General features: G+C 41.2%; 2 protein-coding genes across 4 annotated transcripts; both read left to right on the top strand.

Annotated features, from left to right (window-relative positions):
* Nucleotides 1–81: 81 nt before the first annotated feature.
* Nucleotides 82–4,996, top strand: rimoc1 (rab7a interacting mon1-ccz1 complex subunit 1). 2 transcript variants are annotated; one of them, XM_024001608.2, is made up of 6 exons: nt 82–449; nt 1,641–1,750; nt 2,743–2,889; nt 3,450–3,575; nt 3,703–3,817; nt 3,997–4,996. In XM_024001608.2, exons 1-6 carry the CDS (start codon nt 356–358, stop codon nt 4,230–4,232), a joined length of 828 nt encoding a protein of 275 aa, XP_023857376.1. In that variant the 5' UTR covers nt 82–355; the 3' UTR covers nt 4,233–4,996. The 2 variants fall into 2 exon arrangements, with proteins under 2 accessions (XP_023857376.1, XP_023857375.1); XM_024001607.2 differs by having other exon boundaries at nt 88–449; nt 3,444–3,575.
* A 57-nt stretch (nt 4,997–5,053) lies between these two features.
* Nucleotides 5,054–8,397, top strand: fbxo4 (F-box protein 4). 2 transcript variants are annotated; one of them, XM_024001605.2, is made up of 7 exons: nt 5,054–5,367; nt 5,697–5,935; nt 6,299–6,522; nt 6,850–6,925; nt 7,058–7,230; nt 7,556–7,761; nt 7,848–8,397. In XM_024001605.2, exons 1-7 carry the CDS (start codon nt 5,209–5,211, stop codon nt 7,929–7,931), a joined length of 1,161 nt encoding a protein of 386 aa, XP_023857373.1. In that variant the 5' UTR covers nt 5,054–5,208; the 3' UTR covers nt 7,932–8,397. The 2 variants fall into 2 exon arrangements, with proteins under 2 accessions (XP_023857373.1, XP_070303219.1); XM_070447118.1 differs by lacking the exon at nt 5,054–5,367 and adding an exon at nt 5,400–5,466.
* The last annotated feature ends 9,075 nt before the right edge of the window (nt 8,398–17,472 follow it).

Below are 17,472 nucleotides of genomic sequence, written 5' to 3'. Positions count from 1 at the left end.
CTCGGCGAAGCTCATTATAATTTAACTGTTTCGCTGCTAGCCACTCATGGGTCCGAGTGCGCGGGCTTTTGTTCTAGCCTAGCCCATATGCTATCAACCGATTTAAAAATAACTATTCATTTTGTTATACATGTTCTTTGCTGGACCAAGCCTTCACTGTGGGTTCCCTAAACCAGCATTGACTGCACTATATAAATGCAATCGCCAAGAACATAATTATATGAAATTGACAGAGTGGACAAATCCATGGATATATTTGGAGCAAACATGTTGTGGATCAAAGTGCCGCAGAAAATCAAATAAAGACATTTCATCACGTGAATAATCATAGCGTCACGTGACAGTGTGTTTAGTCATGGCGGACGACTGCAGACGACAGGGGTTTGAGCTGGAGAGAAGGATTTTTGAGTTGGACAATAAGTGCGCCAGTCTCAGATCTGAGAAACAAGGTATGTGTACTCAAAGTTACCGTGATAATTTGTCAAGAAAGGTAATGTCGCGTTGATTCACCTCGTGTTCAGTTGAAAGCTATTTTCCGCTAGCTAAGCTACATTAGCTAGTGCTACCTAATTAATACCATATACACTTGACCAATGTCGTAGCTAGCTACTATACTAATCGAACGTAGCAGGCGTAAAAAGGCCGCGTTACTTCGTTGGTCACCTTGGTATTGCAACAACCCTAAACCATAGTTATGACACAAAACATACGTTTGCTAGATAACTAGCTAGCTAGGTGGGTTTGCTGGGCTACGTAGCTAACGTGATTTAGCTAGTTAAGTTAGCTTTAGCGAGCAAGCTTGGTAGCTAATTCTGTGCTAGGTAACGTTAGCCAGCTAACTAACAGCGTTAACTTCGTGTCGACAAAGATGCTGTCGAGCTATGGTCCATTTATAATTTACTTTATGACACATTCAATGCATATACTAGTATTGTAGCTAGATTTCACAATGCCTTTTGTAACGTTAGTTTAAATAACAACTTCAACACAACCCATCGACTTGCCACAACCAAACAGCGATGTTCTTCTGTCCAGATCCGCTGAATCAGGAGAGAAACCGTTAGCWAACGTTAACTAGTTGGCTGCAGAAACTGCACACCAACCCGGGCCCTACCCAACGTTAGTGGTTCAAGCTGTTTTCTAACTAGTCTATTCTTAAATACTGCTATGTTCCATGGATTAGCTAGCCTAGCAAGGTTCGCGTATTCCACGTTGTGTAGCTTGGGTTCACGGACAATTATCCAATTTAATTTACTACCATCTCTCTGACTGCGTGTTACAAGTGATTTCGACATTAGGCACTGCATACACTACTGATTCTGGTMAAATAAAATAGGTGTCGCTAAACGAATGTTTATTATGTGATACAAGTAATACTTAGTCTCTAGTCTACACTCTAGTCTGTCATAGCCTATGTCCACCATTGTACATTGTTTTTTTACAGACTAACTCAAGGGGGAAGTTCCTTACATTATATGCCATCATGCCACTCTCTGTGAAACGACTTTGTAAAGTCATAGTCGTCATAAACACTGATCATATCTAACACTTTAATTGATACATTGAACTCTGTAAACATAAGATGCCCTGTTTACATATAGGCCTGTAATATGTCCTTAACATACTTTATTTTCTCCTAGATGATGACTATTTACAGAATGCTTCTGCGATACTAGACAAGTTGAAAAGCTTTTACAGACAAGGGGGAGAGAGTAGCAGTCTGCCTAAACTGCTTCAGGATTACACTCAGGTATTGCAGTTCATTAAATATAATTGTTCTAGATAGATTCTGGACAAAATGTTTTAGGCTAGGTGTAGATTCAAATGTTATCATTCAATTCCCTACATATCTGATTAAAGGAAATTGTTACCATTCTGTTTTGGTGAGATATATGGCATTCTCAGGCTGGATCACGACACTAGCAAATTCCCCCAAATGTCTCTTTGTGTCTGCACAGAATGTTCCACCTGTTGTTCGAAATAGGATGATAGTACTCAATTGTATTAAGTTGTCATCCAATGACATGAGCTTAAATTAGCCTGAAGGTGTGAGAGCGCATGCACACTTCTCTGTCCTTGATGCTGGAAGTTTCAACTGACCAGTGTCCTCTGACTGACTATGTATCCTTCCTCACTTCCTAGAAGCAACTCAATCACTGATCTGTTAGTGAATGCAATGTTTTCATCCTTTCACCTGTCAGACCATAGATCAGTGACTACTTTCAAAGATGAAAGGACAGAATGATGGACTTCAAAAAAGTAGTGGAGTTAGGCCACAAATATGGAAATCAGAAGAGTTCAAAAGATTTGAATGTTAATTTCAAAGTGCAGTGATAAACCGTGACTTGACACATTTGCTACTGACAACATTGACATAACTTCCAACCCACAGTCTGTCTGAGTTATCCACATCATCCCCACCTACCATAGCAAAGTTGTAGACATAGGTTGGTGAAAAGAGCCAGGTGGAGAGACAGAGATTTTCTTGCATCCTTTGCCTTATTGATGGAAGAATTGGCCAACAGCTTGTGGACAAATTAGGCTCTACAAAAAGTCTGCAATTCACCTGCGTTAGAGTTGAAGGTGGTATGTGATACATGTCAAATGTTAACCAAAAATCTGTAAATGAATATGGTGATTAAGCACACCAGACCTCAATGGATAAATTGCACAACTATAATTGTCAAATCGTATTTGTGTTGAAGTGAAGAATGAGACTAGTGTGTATTGTTCTGTGTGTAGGTGATCCTGGACATCACGTTCTATGAGGAGAACAAGCTGGTGGACCAGGAGTTCCCAGAGGACTGCTCGCCCTTTAAGATCCAACAGCTGCTGCAGGACCTCACAGAGCCAGAGGTGTTGGCAGGGAGGCTGGCACCGGCCCAAGAGGTGTGTGCAAGAGATTCAGCCCATCATGAAGGGCAATGCAAGTGCCACGGTCCTCATATGCACAGAGTATTTTGTTCACTACAAGAAAATAGTAACTTTACACTTGTTAGCAATTTGTTATTCTTCAATAACACAAACTCCAAGGCAAATCAGGGGGAGGAAAATAGGTTTATTCAAAGAGAACAAATCATACAGGGCGGTAGATGGTCATTCTCCCCTGTCCTCAGTGATGCTCTGTCAGTGGTTCTCCAGTTATTCTCTCACCACAGAACAAAGGAACCGCATGTAGTTTTAAGACCCAGCCCTAACCTGTGGTTGACCAATTAGTATTCCTTGCAATAAAACTAGCCAATGGCCAAATAACAAGTATCCTATTTCAGAAGACATATTCCTCCCATGTCTCTGAACCATTGATCAATAATTCCCTATTACAGAAAAAACACTTTACATTGATCATTAGTTATATTCTTGTACTCTGTCTCTGCGTTGTGTATTTATCTTCCAAATATTATTACACACACACTATTGTTAACTGACAGCTCTCCCTGTTCCAGGTGCAGTCAGTCTTGGGGCTAGAGGTGTTGGAGTGCCTCTACTGGAGACGTGGAGCACTGCTCTACATGTACTGTCACACCCTCCACCAACGCAAGCAGTGGATCAAGAAGAACAAGGCCACTTTCCTCAAGGTAAGGGCACCTCCACTCATTTGGCCAACTTCTAACTTGATATAGCAAGCATGACTTGAATTTCAGTGCTCCTACCACTAGCAGAGTGCCGGTTGTTTATTCTGTTTGTTGTTATGTCTTTTTTCAGTGTCTTCAGGAGGGTGTACGCTACCTGATGAGGATGCTGCAGGTGAGGAACTCTGTGAAGCTCAACGACGGGGTGGTGTTTCATGACTCTGCTACTGCCAACTTCCTGGCTGAAGGTAAGCATCATTGGATTGTTATGGCYTGTTTTTAATATTGTGCCAATGTTACACATTTGTTTAGTTGACATTATCAAGACAACCTTTTCTTCACTTCATCTATATTACATGCTTGTTTTGTTGACTATTCTTTTGTCAAGGGATGAGAACACCTCTGATTTATTTTGTTTTTCCAACAGGCATCTTTTCAGACACCCACCTGTTGACGATGATGTACATCGGGGAGATGTGTTTCTGGGCAGTGAAGTACGAGGACTGCAGCGTTGATTCCACAGAACGCAAAGAGGACCGACTCCACTTCCGGGACATTGGGACACAGATCCTGCACAAATACGTGCTGGCCTGTGAGGGCCCTCTTCAGGGCCAGGGCTGGAACACTGAGAATGCCAAGGAGATCCTTAGTATCTTACAGTGAAATGGGGAGGGCTCTGTGTACAAGTTGCCCATAGGGACTGATATGGGATCAGATGATCAAACCCCAAATTGTAATGCTAAGCATTAAGAGAGGGGGAATCTGACCTTAGATCAGTTTCTAGGAGCAACTTTTTCCCGTTCTGAAAGGCTCCGGCCGACAGGTTGGGGCAAGGGTATGGAGGGGTGTTAATTAAATTTTATTCTCTCTGTCTCCTGAAAGAAGCACTTATCTTCTAGATTCTGGACTGTTGGACAGGCATGTGTTATGCTCTGAGAATGTGGTAGAATAATAATATTAAAAGATTAAGAAAATAACACATTGTTACAAAAAATAAAACAAAGATCGTTTGAAGATTAATGATAATCCACCTGGTAATGAGACATCGCACAGCAACTGTTTTTATTTATTTGTTTTTAATGATGTTGTTTTTTTAAATTAATTGCATTTATATAAATATATATTAAAAAAGTTAAGGTGGGGAATACACAGAGTTGGAGACTGATGGATTCATGAACATTTTCGAGTATGTACAGTTTTGTTTAAGATATCAGCTTTGTAATATGCGACTTCTTTTTCTCACTTATAAAACATAATTTTTTTGCCCACACTTTGACAAGGAGTAATGTCCCAGTGATGGAAACTTTGATATTTTGATAGTATGCATTTAAATGGAGAATCTCTGTGTTGTTCGTTTTGAAGGAAAATGTTTTTCATTTAATTTTATGTCGTCGTTGAAAATAAATACTGTGTTGGTTTCAAAATGAGTTGTAAAACGTATTGCACAGTAATATAACCACAATGCATCTCTTTCACGCCAACAACAAGGAAGTGGGTGAACTGCTAACTACAAGAAACGTCAGCTTCGWTGTCAACTTCGCTTTTCACAGTAGCTAGCACCCTATTTGAGCTTTGATAAATGTTTAGCACATAGAGGACAGCACAGACTCATTATTATTCTTACCAAATCAAAAGCAAGATGTCGGGGGAAAGTCAGCGCGACGAATCTATAGTTATACGAAGTCTCAGACAGTTCCGAGAGAAGTACTTCAATGCAAGGAAAAACGTCAATGATCAGGCGCATGCAGCAGAAGTCACCAGTGAAGATACCTCGCCGTGCTTTTTGGACTGTTTACCCGTAAGATACAGGCCTTATGAAAGCCAGGTGGCTACTTCACAAGATTAGATTTTTTGTTGTAGGGTAACCTACAACAAATGAGAAATGCTATAACATACAGTGAGTATAGGGCAAGTAACGTGGAATATTTTAATTTGAGAAATGTACTGGTCATCCATATGCATTGGGTGGGTAACCTATTAGGCCAGAGCCTTACTTATTGGACCAGTTCAGGTAGTCCAAGTCCATTTTCTTTCGTTTGGTGGTGCTTATGACTCATCAAAACAATCGTATGCGCCATCATCAACCAGCAGATTCAATTCTTCACTCCTCTATCCCTCTCACTACAGGTGGACCTACAGTTCCTGATCATGACCCTACTGTCTCCTGTGGACCTCTGTCGTCTGGGGGCCACTAGTAGCTACTGGGGGGCTATGGTCAGAGATCCCTTACTATGGAGATACTTTCTGGTCAGGGACATGCCTAAATGGCCCTCCATCAACCATGTGACCATGCCCCGGTTAGAGGCCTTACACACTCCTCTGCGTGTGGGGGAGATGGACGAGCCAGGTCATGACTTCATGACAGAGTAGGTACTGGTCTGAAACTCTGGCATTGGAATGCATGAGGAAGACAGGGATTTACTGTGATATTTGGTAATCTTACCTAAGTTGATTGCACTGACTGATGTTCTGGATAAGAATGTCTGCTAAATGACAAAAATTTAAGTAAAGAAGCCTTGTCGAAAGCATATGTAGTCTAGTACCCAGGCTATGGAAAGATTGTGAATGCATTTGGTTGGTAGATTGATTTTCCAGGAGGCCATACAAGTCAAGACTTGTCAAGACATTTTGCTTGAGTCATTGGTCGTCCAAATGTATTATTCACTCACTTCAGCAATGGAACTGTCCCTCCCTGCCTACCTAAGTAACAATTGCCTCTCTCTTCTTAGTTATCTAAAGGGCTACCCAGCCTGCAGACAGCAATGGTTTCCCCAGAGGCCGCCATACAGCGTTGTGACCTCCTTCCTCCAGTCGCTGGTGCCCACCACCACTGAGCCRCGCTACGCCATGTTTGGCCCCGGCATGGAACAGCTGGATGTCTCCATGGTGACCACGCTCATGAACACCCCAGACGTGCTCCCTGTAGCAGGGATACCCCAGAGACAGATCAACGGTGGGTTACCCACTGTCCTCTCTGATCCATCCTTTTACAGGGTGAACCTCCTCGAGACGTTCTGTTGCAGGCGAAAGCTAAATAGACACAGTTACAATAAACATCCACCATATTGGTGTTACCTGAATTGTATTTGCTTACAATAATCTCAACAGCTGAATAGGTAAGTTAGGTACATTACATGGCGAACCGTAGTAAAACCATCCTGCACTAGTACTGACCAACCAGAAGCAGTTGCCAAGTTCTGTGCTGTGGTGGGCGGCCCACCTAAAGCCTTTGTTTTTTGGTGGGGGCTCACCAACTAAACAAAACCAATGTTTTTTCCAGGTATTGGATCTGGGATTAGTTACGTGTACAAAAACCAGCACAAATTCAACATTCTGACTCTCTACTCAACCAACAGGTTAGTGTTATCAGTATTGTCCGCCTATGACTGATTTGGGATGTAGTGTTACCATTCAAGGTATTGCAATGGCGCTCATGTGCATGCGTGTGTGTATATGTCTACCATTACCCATTGTGGTTGTGTGTACAGGGCCGAGAGGGAGAGAGCCCGCACGGAACAGCAGAGTGTCAGCAACAAACTCTTCATCCAGGAGGGAACGGACCAATCAGGACACCCACATTTTAGCCCCACCCCTCAGGTCCAGGAAGTGTGTCAGGCGGTGGATGGGTTCATCTATGTGGCCAACGCAGAGCCAGGAAGAGGTAATAGCAAGATTCCATTACATTCCTCATACTTGCTCCTGTTCCTAGGGCCTTGTTGCCGAGCCAGAGAAAAGTGAGCCCAAAGCCCCATTCCATTACTATCGCCTGCATCTGCAACCCTAGGGCCTTGTCTCCTTGCAGGCTTTTTGGTCATTTAGCAGATGCTTACTCTTTATTTGTGACACAATGTAATCACGATTTTCTGTATTCCAATCTCAACTGTATGTGTCATGCCGTGCATTAGAAATTATGCAGCTGTTTATGGCAACATCTCTACAACTGCCCTGTCAAAATGTCACCACATGATGTGTCTGTCTCCTATTAGGTTATGAGGGGGAGGTGGAGTGGGCTCAGATCCAGGCGTTGGTGGACCCTGCCTTAGGCTCATCCTCCAGACCCCTCCTGGTCCTGTCCTGTGTGTCCAGAGAGGAACCAGACCAGATCAGAACCACCAGCTCCAATAGTACTAGAACCCCCTGTGTGGATATGGCTCAGAGACTCTGCTTGCCCATGCTGCCCAACCCCTGGATGGTGAGTCTGTCTATCTGTCTGTCTGTGTAGTGTGTCTGTCTTGTCTGTGTGAAATACCCTTTATATTTGGCCATGTCTCTTTCCAGGTTCAGGACACAGTAGCAGAGTCTCTGTCTGGTGTCTTAGATGGGATCTCCTGGTTGCTGGGGTGTTCTGGTCTCAGGCTGTAACTATCTGTCCAAGGAAAAACCTTCAGGACAGAAACAACACACTAAAGAACCRGCACAAATGCTTCTGAAGGAATATTTTCCCTCTGATGTGCTTTGTATCAATGAATCACATAAAAAAAAGTTATTATTGGGGAAAAACAGTGTGTTTTTTTTTGCCAATAGTGGGTTGTACACAAATAAAACACAGGTTTTTACTCTAGCTATGGTACTGTAATTAATATTACGAAGATGAATGAATAATTTTGATATTACTACTACTGTGTACTTTAGAATAATATTGATGTGGCAATAAATTCTATTTTTTGATACCTTTTATTTAGGGAAATCATGCAATTATTGGTCTATTTCTTTCATATAATTTATGCAATTTTATACTATGAAATGTGCATTGTTTTCTTTTCTTTAATTGTTCATATTCATATTGTTATTTACCCCTCTATAAGTTGTTATAAAGGAACTGAAAATACATGCATGTGTATGTACCTCAGTGAAGTGTTGTTTCTTTCAGGACTGTGAGTTTGGAGTACATGTGGAATAGTCCACTGTTTACCAAATGGTGGGTTGTGGCTGATTTTGTTTTCGGTTGTGGTTAAAGACCAAGTTTTGTTTATTCATTGTGTCAAAGTAGAATTCCAAAAGCTTTTGGTGGGTCACAGCACAGAAGCATTGGTGAGCTGAGTGTGTGGAACAGACAGGCATTTGCTCTGTAGTTCATCTTATTTGTCTAAAGTGGCTTCCAACCCTTTTAATTTCTTCTTTTATCTGCACCAATGTAAAAAAAAAATATATATATATATATATATATATATATATACTACCATTCAAAAGTTTGGGGTCACTTAGAAATGTCATTTTTTTGAAAGAAAAGCATATTTTTTGTCCATTAAAATAACATCAAATTGATCAGAAATACAGTGTTGACATTTTTAATGTTGTAAATTACTATTGTAGCTGGAAACGGCTGATTTTTTTATGGAATATCTACATAGGCGTACAGAGGCCCAATATCAGCAACCATCACTCTTGTGTTCCAATGGCACGTTGTGTTAGCTAATCCAGGTTTATCATTTTAAAAGGCTAATTGATAATTAGAAAACCCTTTTGCAATTATGTTAGCACAGCTGAAAACGGTTGTTCTGATTAAAGAAGGAGTAAAACTGGCCAAAAGACTAGTTGAGTACCTGGAGCATGAGCATTTCTGGGTTYGATTACAGGCTCAAAATGGCCAGAAACAAATAACTTTATTTTGAAACTCGTTTACATCTACTCTGTACATGGCACAAGTTATTTTTCCAACAATTGTTTACAGACAGATTATTTCACTTATAATTCACTGTATCACAATTCCAGTGGGTCAGAAGTTTACATACACTAAGTTGACTGTGCCTTTAAACAGCTTAGAAAATTCTAGTAAATGATGTCATGGCCTTAGGAGATTCTGATAGGCTAATTGGCATAATTTCAGTCAATTGGAGGTGTACCTGTGTGTATTTCAAGGCCTACCTTCAAACTCAGTGCCTCTTTGTTTGACATCATGGAAAAATCAAAAGAAATCAGCCAAGACCTCAGAAAAAAAATTGTAGACCTCCACAAGTCTGGTTCATCCTTGAGTGCAATTTCCAAACGCCTGAATATACCACGTTAATCTGTACAAACAATAGTGTGCAAGTATAAACACCATGGGACCACGCAGCCATCATACCGCTCAGGAAGGAGACGCGTTCTCTCTCTTAGAGATGAACGTACTTTGGTGCGAAAAGTGCAAATCAATCCCAGAACAACAGCAAAGGACCTTGTGAAGATGCTGGAGGAAACAGGTACAAAAGTATCTATATCCACAGTAAAACGAGTCCTATATCGACATAACCTGAAAGGCTGCTCAGCAAGGAAGAGGCCACTGCTCCAAAACCGCCATAAAAAAAGCCAGACTACGGTTTGCAACTGCACATGGGGACAAAGATTGTTCTTTTTGAGGAAATGTCCTCTGGTCTGATGAAACAAAAATAGAACTGTTTGGCCATAATGACCATCGTTATGTTTGGAGAAAAAAGGGGGAGGCTTGCAAGCTGAAGAACACCAACCTTGAAGCACGGGGGTGGCGGCATCATGTTGTGGGAGTGCTTTGCTGCAGGAGGCATCATGAGGGAGGAAAATGATGTGGATATATTGAAGCAACATCAAGACATCAGTCAGGAAGTTAAAGCTTGGTCGCAAATGGACCCTCCAAATGGACAATGACCCCAAGCAAACTTCCAAAGTTGTGGCAAAATGGCTTAAGGACAACAAAGTCAAGGTATTGGAGTGGCCATCACAAATCCCTGACCTCAATCCTATAGAAAATTTGTGGGCAGAACTGAAAAAGCGTGTGCGAGCAAGAAGGCTTACAAACCTGACTCAGTTACACCAGCTCTGTCTGGAGGAATGGGCCAAAATTCACCCAATTTATTGTGGGAAGTTTGTGGAAGGCTACCTGAAATGTTTTATCTAAGTTAAACAATTTAAGTTAAAGTTGACCCAAGTTAAACAATCTAATTGAGTGTATGTAAACTTCTAACCCACTGGGAATGTGATGAAATAAAAGCTGAAATAAATCATTCTCTCTAATATTATTCAGACATTTCACTTTCTTAAAATAAAGTGGTGATCCTAACTGACCTAAGACAGGGAATTTTTACGAGGATTAAATGTCAGGAATTGTGAAAAACTGAGTTTCAATGTATTTGGCTGAGGTGTATGTAATCTTCTGACTTCAACTATATTTATATATGAAGAAGAAAGGGACACCTTTCACCTCTTCCATGTTTTCAGATGAGTGCAGACTGGAAGGAGAGGAGACAAAGAGAGGAAGCCATTTTAACGTTTTGAGATGCACCCCCTGCCTCAGGTTGCTACACCAGTTCTAGGTGGTTATTTTTCTCTGAGGTCAGCATTGGCACGCTGAAATGAATTCACATCTGTCTGACAGGGGAAGGCGAATGTTCAAGTTTCCATCACCAGGGAGCAGGCCTGCTCCTGCTTCTCAGGGCCAGGGGAAGCTGTGTAGAATGTAGACTAGTTGGAGCTTGTTGTGTGAAAAACAAAACCTACAATTTCTAAACACAATCAAGAATGAACTGTTTGTTGAAAGATAAAGCATGGATGTTATTGTCTGATACAGTACATTAAGAGCCTGAGCCCCATGAAACCCCTGGCTGGTATAGATTGAAAGAGGTGTATAAGAGAGTTGACCAAATTACCTCTTTCATAAACCCTGTTCAAATACAGTTCTTTGAAAATGCACCAGATTTTTMTATTCCCTCTAACTTCTCTCTGACGAACCATGCTTTGGTAGGTGACCATGATACTACAGTAGCACCTTTGCTCTGCCCTATCCATTCATGTCAGATATGGGCGGACAGGAAACCGAGTGCCTTTGATCATTTTGTTTTATTCATGTCCCTTGTGGAAGTAAGCAGCTGATTTTCATCCCTCCCTTGCACACACTGTCAACCGTAATAGGATAATGTGCCAAAGTCAATGAAGCACTGATGTACTTTAACGCCTGTCTTTTGTTCTAGTTCCCTTGGCAACAAAGTGGAGAATCGTCTCCCAAACCTTCTCTTTTCTGCACCCCCGCCTCAAAAGGTCGCAAAATTGTAGTAATCATTGTCACGGAAATACAGATTTAGAATGCAGTCATAATTGGTGCAATTTGGGTGCATTAAATCCAGTGTGAATAGAGAAGGGAGATGGCAGCAGCGCTCTCTAGATGGTGAAATCAGACTGGACGTCATAGAGGAAGAGTGAGGGCTTTACTGTGACAACGGCCCCTTTTATAGAGCAGGCTGCTCTAAACAGGATGTACAGTCGGAGGTTTACATACACCTGAGCCTAATACATTTCAACTCAGTTTTTCACAATTCCTGGCATTTAATTAATCCTAGTAAAAATTCCCTGTCTTAGGTCAGTTAGGAACACCACTTTATTTAAAAAATGTGAAATTTCAGAATAATAGTGGAGAGAATTATTTATTTCAGCTTTTATTTATTTCATCACATTCCCAGTGGGTCAGAAGTTTACATACACTCAATTAGTATTTGGTAGCATTGCCTTTAAATTGTTTAACTTGGGTCAAATGTTTCGGGTAGCATTCCATAAGCTTCCCACAATAAGTTGGGTGAATTTTGGCCCATTCCTCCTGACAGAGCTGGTGTAACTGAGTCAGGTTTGTAGGCCTCCTTGCTCGCACACGCTTTTTCAGTTCTGCCCATAGATTTTCTATAGGCTTGAAGTCAGGGCTTTGTGATGGCCACTCCAATACCTTGATTTTGTTGTCCTTAAGCCATTTTGCCACAACTTTGGAAGTATGCTTGGGGTCATTGTCCATTTGGAAGACCCATTTGCGACAAAGCTTTAACTTCCTGACTGATGTCTTGCGATGTTGCTTCAATATATCCACAGAATTTTCTTCCCTCATGATGCCATCTATTTTGTGAAGTGCACCAGTCCCTCCTGTAGGAAAGCACCCCCACAACATGATGCTGCCACCCCGTGCTTCACGGTTGGGATGGTGTTCTGCAGCTTGCAAGCCTCCCCCTTTTTCCTCCAAACATAACAATGGTCATTATGGCCAAAAAGTTATATTTTTGTTTCATCAGACCAGAGGACATTTGTCCAAAAAGTACAATCTTTGTCCCCATGTGCAGTTGCAAACCGTAGTCTGGCTTTTTTATGGCCGTTTTGGAGCAATGGCTTCTTCCTTGCTGAGCGGCCTTTCAGGTTATGTCGATATAGGACTCGTTTTACTGTGGATATAGATACTTTTGTACCCATTTCCTCCAGCATCTTCACAAGGTCCTTTGCTGTTGTTCTGGGATTGATTTGCACTTTCGCACCAAAGTACGTTCATCTCTAGGAGACAGAACGTGTCTCCTTCCTGAGCTGTATAACGGCTGTGTAACGGTTTTCTTCCAGGGGTGAAGGAGAGGACCAAAGTGCAGCGCGGCTAGTGTTAAACATGTTTAATAAAGAACAAGTGAAACACTACAAACAACAATACAAAATAACAAATGTGCAAAAACCGAGACAGACCTATCTGGTGCAGACAATCACAGAGACAGGAAACAAACACCCACCAAATCCCAACACAAAACAAGCCTCCTATATATGATTCTCAATCAGGGACAACGATTACCATCTGCCTCTGATTGAGAACTGTAACGGCATTCTACGTCGTCCTCCTCYTYAGACGAGGAGAGGAGAGAGGGATCAGATGACCAATGTGCAGCGAGGTGTGATGACATATTGAATTTATTTAAAGACAAAGACGAAAAAAACACTTGGAAAATTACAAAATAACAAAACGACGTAGACAGACCTGAACATGGAACTTACATAACTACACGAAGAACTCACGAACAGGAACAGACTACATCAAACGAACGAACAAACGAAACAGTCCCGTGTGGTGCGCAGACACAGACACGGAAGACAATCACCCACAAACAAACAGTGTGAACAGCCAACCTATATATGGTTCTCAATCAGAGGAAAACGTCAAACACCTGTCTCTGATTGAGAACCATATAAGGCTAATTACAAGTGACCTAAACATAGAAACACAAAACATAGAATGCCCACCCCAACTCACACCCTGACCAACTAAACACATACAAAATAAACATAAAACAGGTCAGGAACGTGACAAGAACCATATTAGGCTGGACATAGAAACAGACAAACTAGACACACAACATAGAATTCCCACCCAGCTCACGTCCTGACCAACACTAAACAAGCAAAACACATAATAACTCTGGTCAGGACGTTACAGGCTGCGTGGTCCCATGGTGTTTATACTTGCGTACTATTGTTTGTACAGATGAACGTGGTACTTTCAGGCGTTTGGAAATTGCTCCCAAGGATGAACCAGACTTGTGGAGGTCTACAATTTTTTTTTCTGAGGTCTTGGCTGATTTCTTTAGATTTTTCCATGATGTCAAGCAAAGAGGCAYTGAGTTTGAAGGTAGGCCTTGAAATACACACAGGTACACCTCCAATTGACTCAAATTCTGTCAATTAGCATATCAGAAGCTTCTAAAGCCATGACATCATTTACTGGAATTTTCCAAGCTGTTTAAAGGCACAGTCAACTTGGTGTATGTAAACTTCTGGCCCACTGGAATTGTAATACAGTGAAATAATCTGCCTGTAAACAATTGTTGGAAAAATTACTTGTGTCATGCACAAAGTAGACGTCCTAACCGACTTGCCAAAACTATAGTTTGTTAACAAGAAATTTGTGGAGTGGTTGAAAAACGAGTTTTAATGACTCCAACCTAAGTGTATGTAAACTTCCCGACTTCAACTGTATCTCCCTGCTTCTCCCTCTACTCAGTCACTTAAACACACACAGACACAGTCAGCTAGATGTTTTTGGGGTGTGAATGTAATATTGAATAATATTGAAAATGAAACTAATTGCCCCTTCTGCCTTTTCTTCAGTTTCAGTAATATTCAATTATATATTGACAAACTCTGTAGGAGGTTGATTTTACACATTTACAAACTCATGAGTGATCCCTAATTTGAAAGTGTGTGTGTGTGTGTGTGTGTGCGCATACACCTGTGTGGGTGTTCCACCTAGTGTGGGAAGCCCCATTAGAGCAGGTATGCAGGGAATATTAATATAATTTGTTATTACTCTCTGGCGGTCTGCTGGAGCCCAGTAGATAGCAGGGATGTCTTTTTTGCCTCTACCCACAGAGAGGGAACTGGAGATGGCTTGGATTTGTATGGAATAGGGGTTTAGGGACTGGAGGTTGGACCCAAGGCAGGGACTGAGACTGGAACTAGAGCTGGGGCTAAATCTATACACTTGGAAGGTGGGGCTGGTTCAAGGGTCATGTTCTGGAAGGGGGATGGGTTCCAGATCGACGGCTGCTTCTGGTTTCCTTCCCTCCAGGATGTGTGACGTCTTGTGGAAGAGGAGAGAAGAGAAAGAGAGTATTTGTGTGTGTGAGTGATTAAGTGATTGATTGTCTTTCTCTCTTTCCGGGCTTGGTTTGTGTGGCATCCCAGAGAACCATTTAATAAAGACTGGTGTGAAGAGCCTCACAGCCATCAGCAACAATGCTGGATCAGTGTATGTGTGTGTGTGTGTGTGCGTCAGTGGGAACAGTGAACAGAACACTACGCACAAACCGATTTACTTCTTCATGCAGTCAATAGTCAGCTGTTACATGTATACAGAATCTGATGTAATTACACAACTGTTATCAAAAACATTACAATTCAATGCAACCATGTGCTATTGGAGAAACTTGAAGTCCCATGGTAGGCTGGAATCCCCTGGTGGGATATATTTGTGCTGTATTATGAGGTGACACAATGTGAACTATTGACAGCTTAACCAAACACAACCATAGGTTCCTAGGTCAGCTCTTGGAGAGGGTGATTAGTAAAATATAGACTAATAGAGGACGCAAACGAAAGGGAGGGAACAAGGACAGCGAAAGAGCAAAGGTCAATGAGGGAGAGCAGAGAAAGACAGAAAGATGTCATTGCCATGATTGCAAAAGATAGTTAAAAATGTTCAGTACACAGCATAAGCGACAAGCTTCCCTTTGCTCGTCTCTTTGTCTCTCTTCTCTGAGTAAATAAGACCAGACCAGGTTTTCCTCAATTTTTATGTCATGTAGGAAATGTATTGGACAGAGAAGTGTGTCCTGTATAGTCTCAATAGTCATATTTGACCTCTTGCCTAGTCTAGCTGGATTTCTGTATGAGTATGTTTTCTCAGTATAGAATGTAGATACTGTAGTGATGTCAATAACAGTTTGATTAAAGTTGGTTAAAACATTTTTTCATCAATATAAACAAGTACAAGTCAAACATTAGTGGTTTAAACCCCAAAATTGGCAAAACCCTAAATTCAAAGCTTATGGTTGATTTTGAGCTGCTTTAAAAAAAAGTGTCTCTTTTACCTTGTCTACCACTCATACATGCACATTGAAACGCACACACACACACACTTCCCAAAGGCACTTTTTCTGAGCGTCTCGGGTAGGGTTCCCTTTTCAATCAAAATGTTACGTTTCCAATGGTGAATGAAGGAGTCAGGCGCAGAGAGCAGGGTAGTTTCGAGCAAGTGGATATACTTTAATATTCCAAAATAGAATATAAACGAGACGGCTACGCCACACAACAAAAGGGTGCGTCAACATCCAGTCCACAATAAAACAAGGACAAAATCCACACGAATACAAACACCACAAACAGAATAACAAGCCCGCACAAAAGCCAGCGGGCCTACTGCCCTTAAATAGCCTACCCACAAAACTAAACTCAAAACAGGTGCACCCAATCAGCCCAAACTAACAGAAACAAAAAGAAGAGAATCGATGGCAGCTAGTAGGCCGGTGACGACGACCGCCGAGCGCCGCCCGAACAGGAAGAGGCACCATCTTCGGCGGGATTCGTGACACAAAACTGTTAACTGACAAGCAGAATAAATCACTCTTACCCTGGGAGAGAGCATGTTTGAATATGCTGTTTGTTGTTGCGTGACTATTTATCCCGCACAGATAGCAAACATGGTTTCATTGATTTCATTGAATCCAAAGTGCAAAAAAAACATATTTACCTCACAAATATGCGCATTGAGCATGGGAAATACAGTCTACAATTTGTATTTAAAAAAATAAAAAAAGATTATTAAATGTGCTGTGCACATTCTCCAGTTTTTACTTATATAATATGACTCACGTCGCTTTTATACGTATTGCATCTATCCATCTTATTTTACAGATCTAAATCCACTATATGTGGAATACATAAACAGATAAAAGTCATCAACCCTTCATTCATCCCTTTCTCTCATTTGTTTTCCCAATCTTTCACTCCTGCACCCAAAGTTTTAGCTTGTGGATTTTTTCCTTCTTTTAAATGTTCTATCTTTTAATTATTTCTTCCTCCCTGGGTGGCTTCCATAATGAATCACTCTTGCTCTGGGAGAGAGGATGTTTGAATATGCTGTTTGTTATTGCCTGACTATTTATCTCACACAGACTACAAACATAGATTCATTGATTTTATTGAATCCAATGTGCAACAAGTCACATTTACCTTACAAATATGCAGTGCACATTGTCCCGTTTTTATTTAATAGGAGCCAAGTTCTCTTTTATAAATGTACCATCTACATTTTATTTTACAGATCTAAATTTACTAAATGTGTTTTTTTTTTAATGCCAATAAAGAGAACCCCTCAGTCACCACCCCTTCATTCATCCCTTTCTCTCATTTGACATTGGATGGTGTATACCATGTGTATCCCATACATATGACTAATACAACTTGAAACTTGATTATGTCAAGCTCCATTCAAGGTAATAATAAAAGTTATCCATGTAGTAATAACAAAGTAAAAGTGATAGGAAAGTAAATGCAATTCTATTTTGTTTTCACAATGTTTCAGTCTTGCACCATGTTGTTTTAGCTGGGGTGATTTTCTCCTTCTTTTAAACGCTCCATCTTTTTCTTTCTCTCTTCCTCCCTGGGT

Source organism: Salvelinus sp. IW2-2015, linkage group LG15 (assembly GCF_002910315.2).
Source record: "Salvelinus sp. IW2-2015 linkage group LG15, ASM291031v2, whole genome shotgun sequence".
Lineage (NCBI taxonomy): Eukaryota > Metazoa > Chordata > Actinopteri > Salmoniformes > Salmonidae > Salvelinus > Salvelinus sp. IW2-2015.
The sequence above is the reverse complement of the archived record's forward strand: the minus strand, read 5'-3'. Positions and strand labels throughout refer to the sequence as shown.

Excerpts from the sequence above, each read along its gene's own strand:
- rimoc1 (XM_024001607.2), top strand. The coding sequence starts at position 356 with ATGGCGGACGACTGCAGACGACAGGGGTTTGAGCTGGAGAGAAGGATT. Across the intron at positions 2,890-3,443 it reads GGCTGGCACCGGCCCAAGAG|GTGCAGTCAGTCTTGGGGCT; the intron begins GTGTGTGCAAGA and ends TCCCTGTTCCAG. Across the intron at positions 3,818-3,996 it reads TGCCAACTTCCTGGCTGAAG|GCATCTTTTCAGACACCCAC; the intron begins GTAAGCATCATT and ends TTTTTCCAACAG.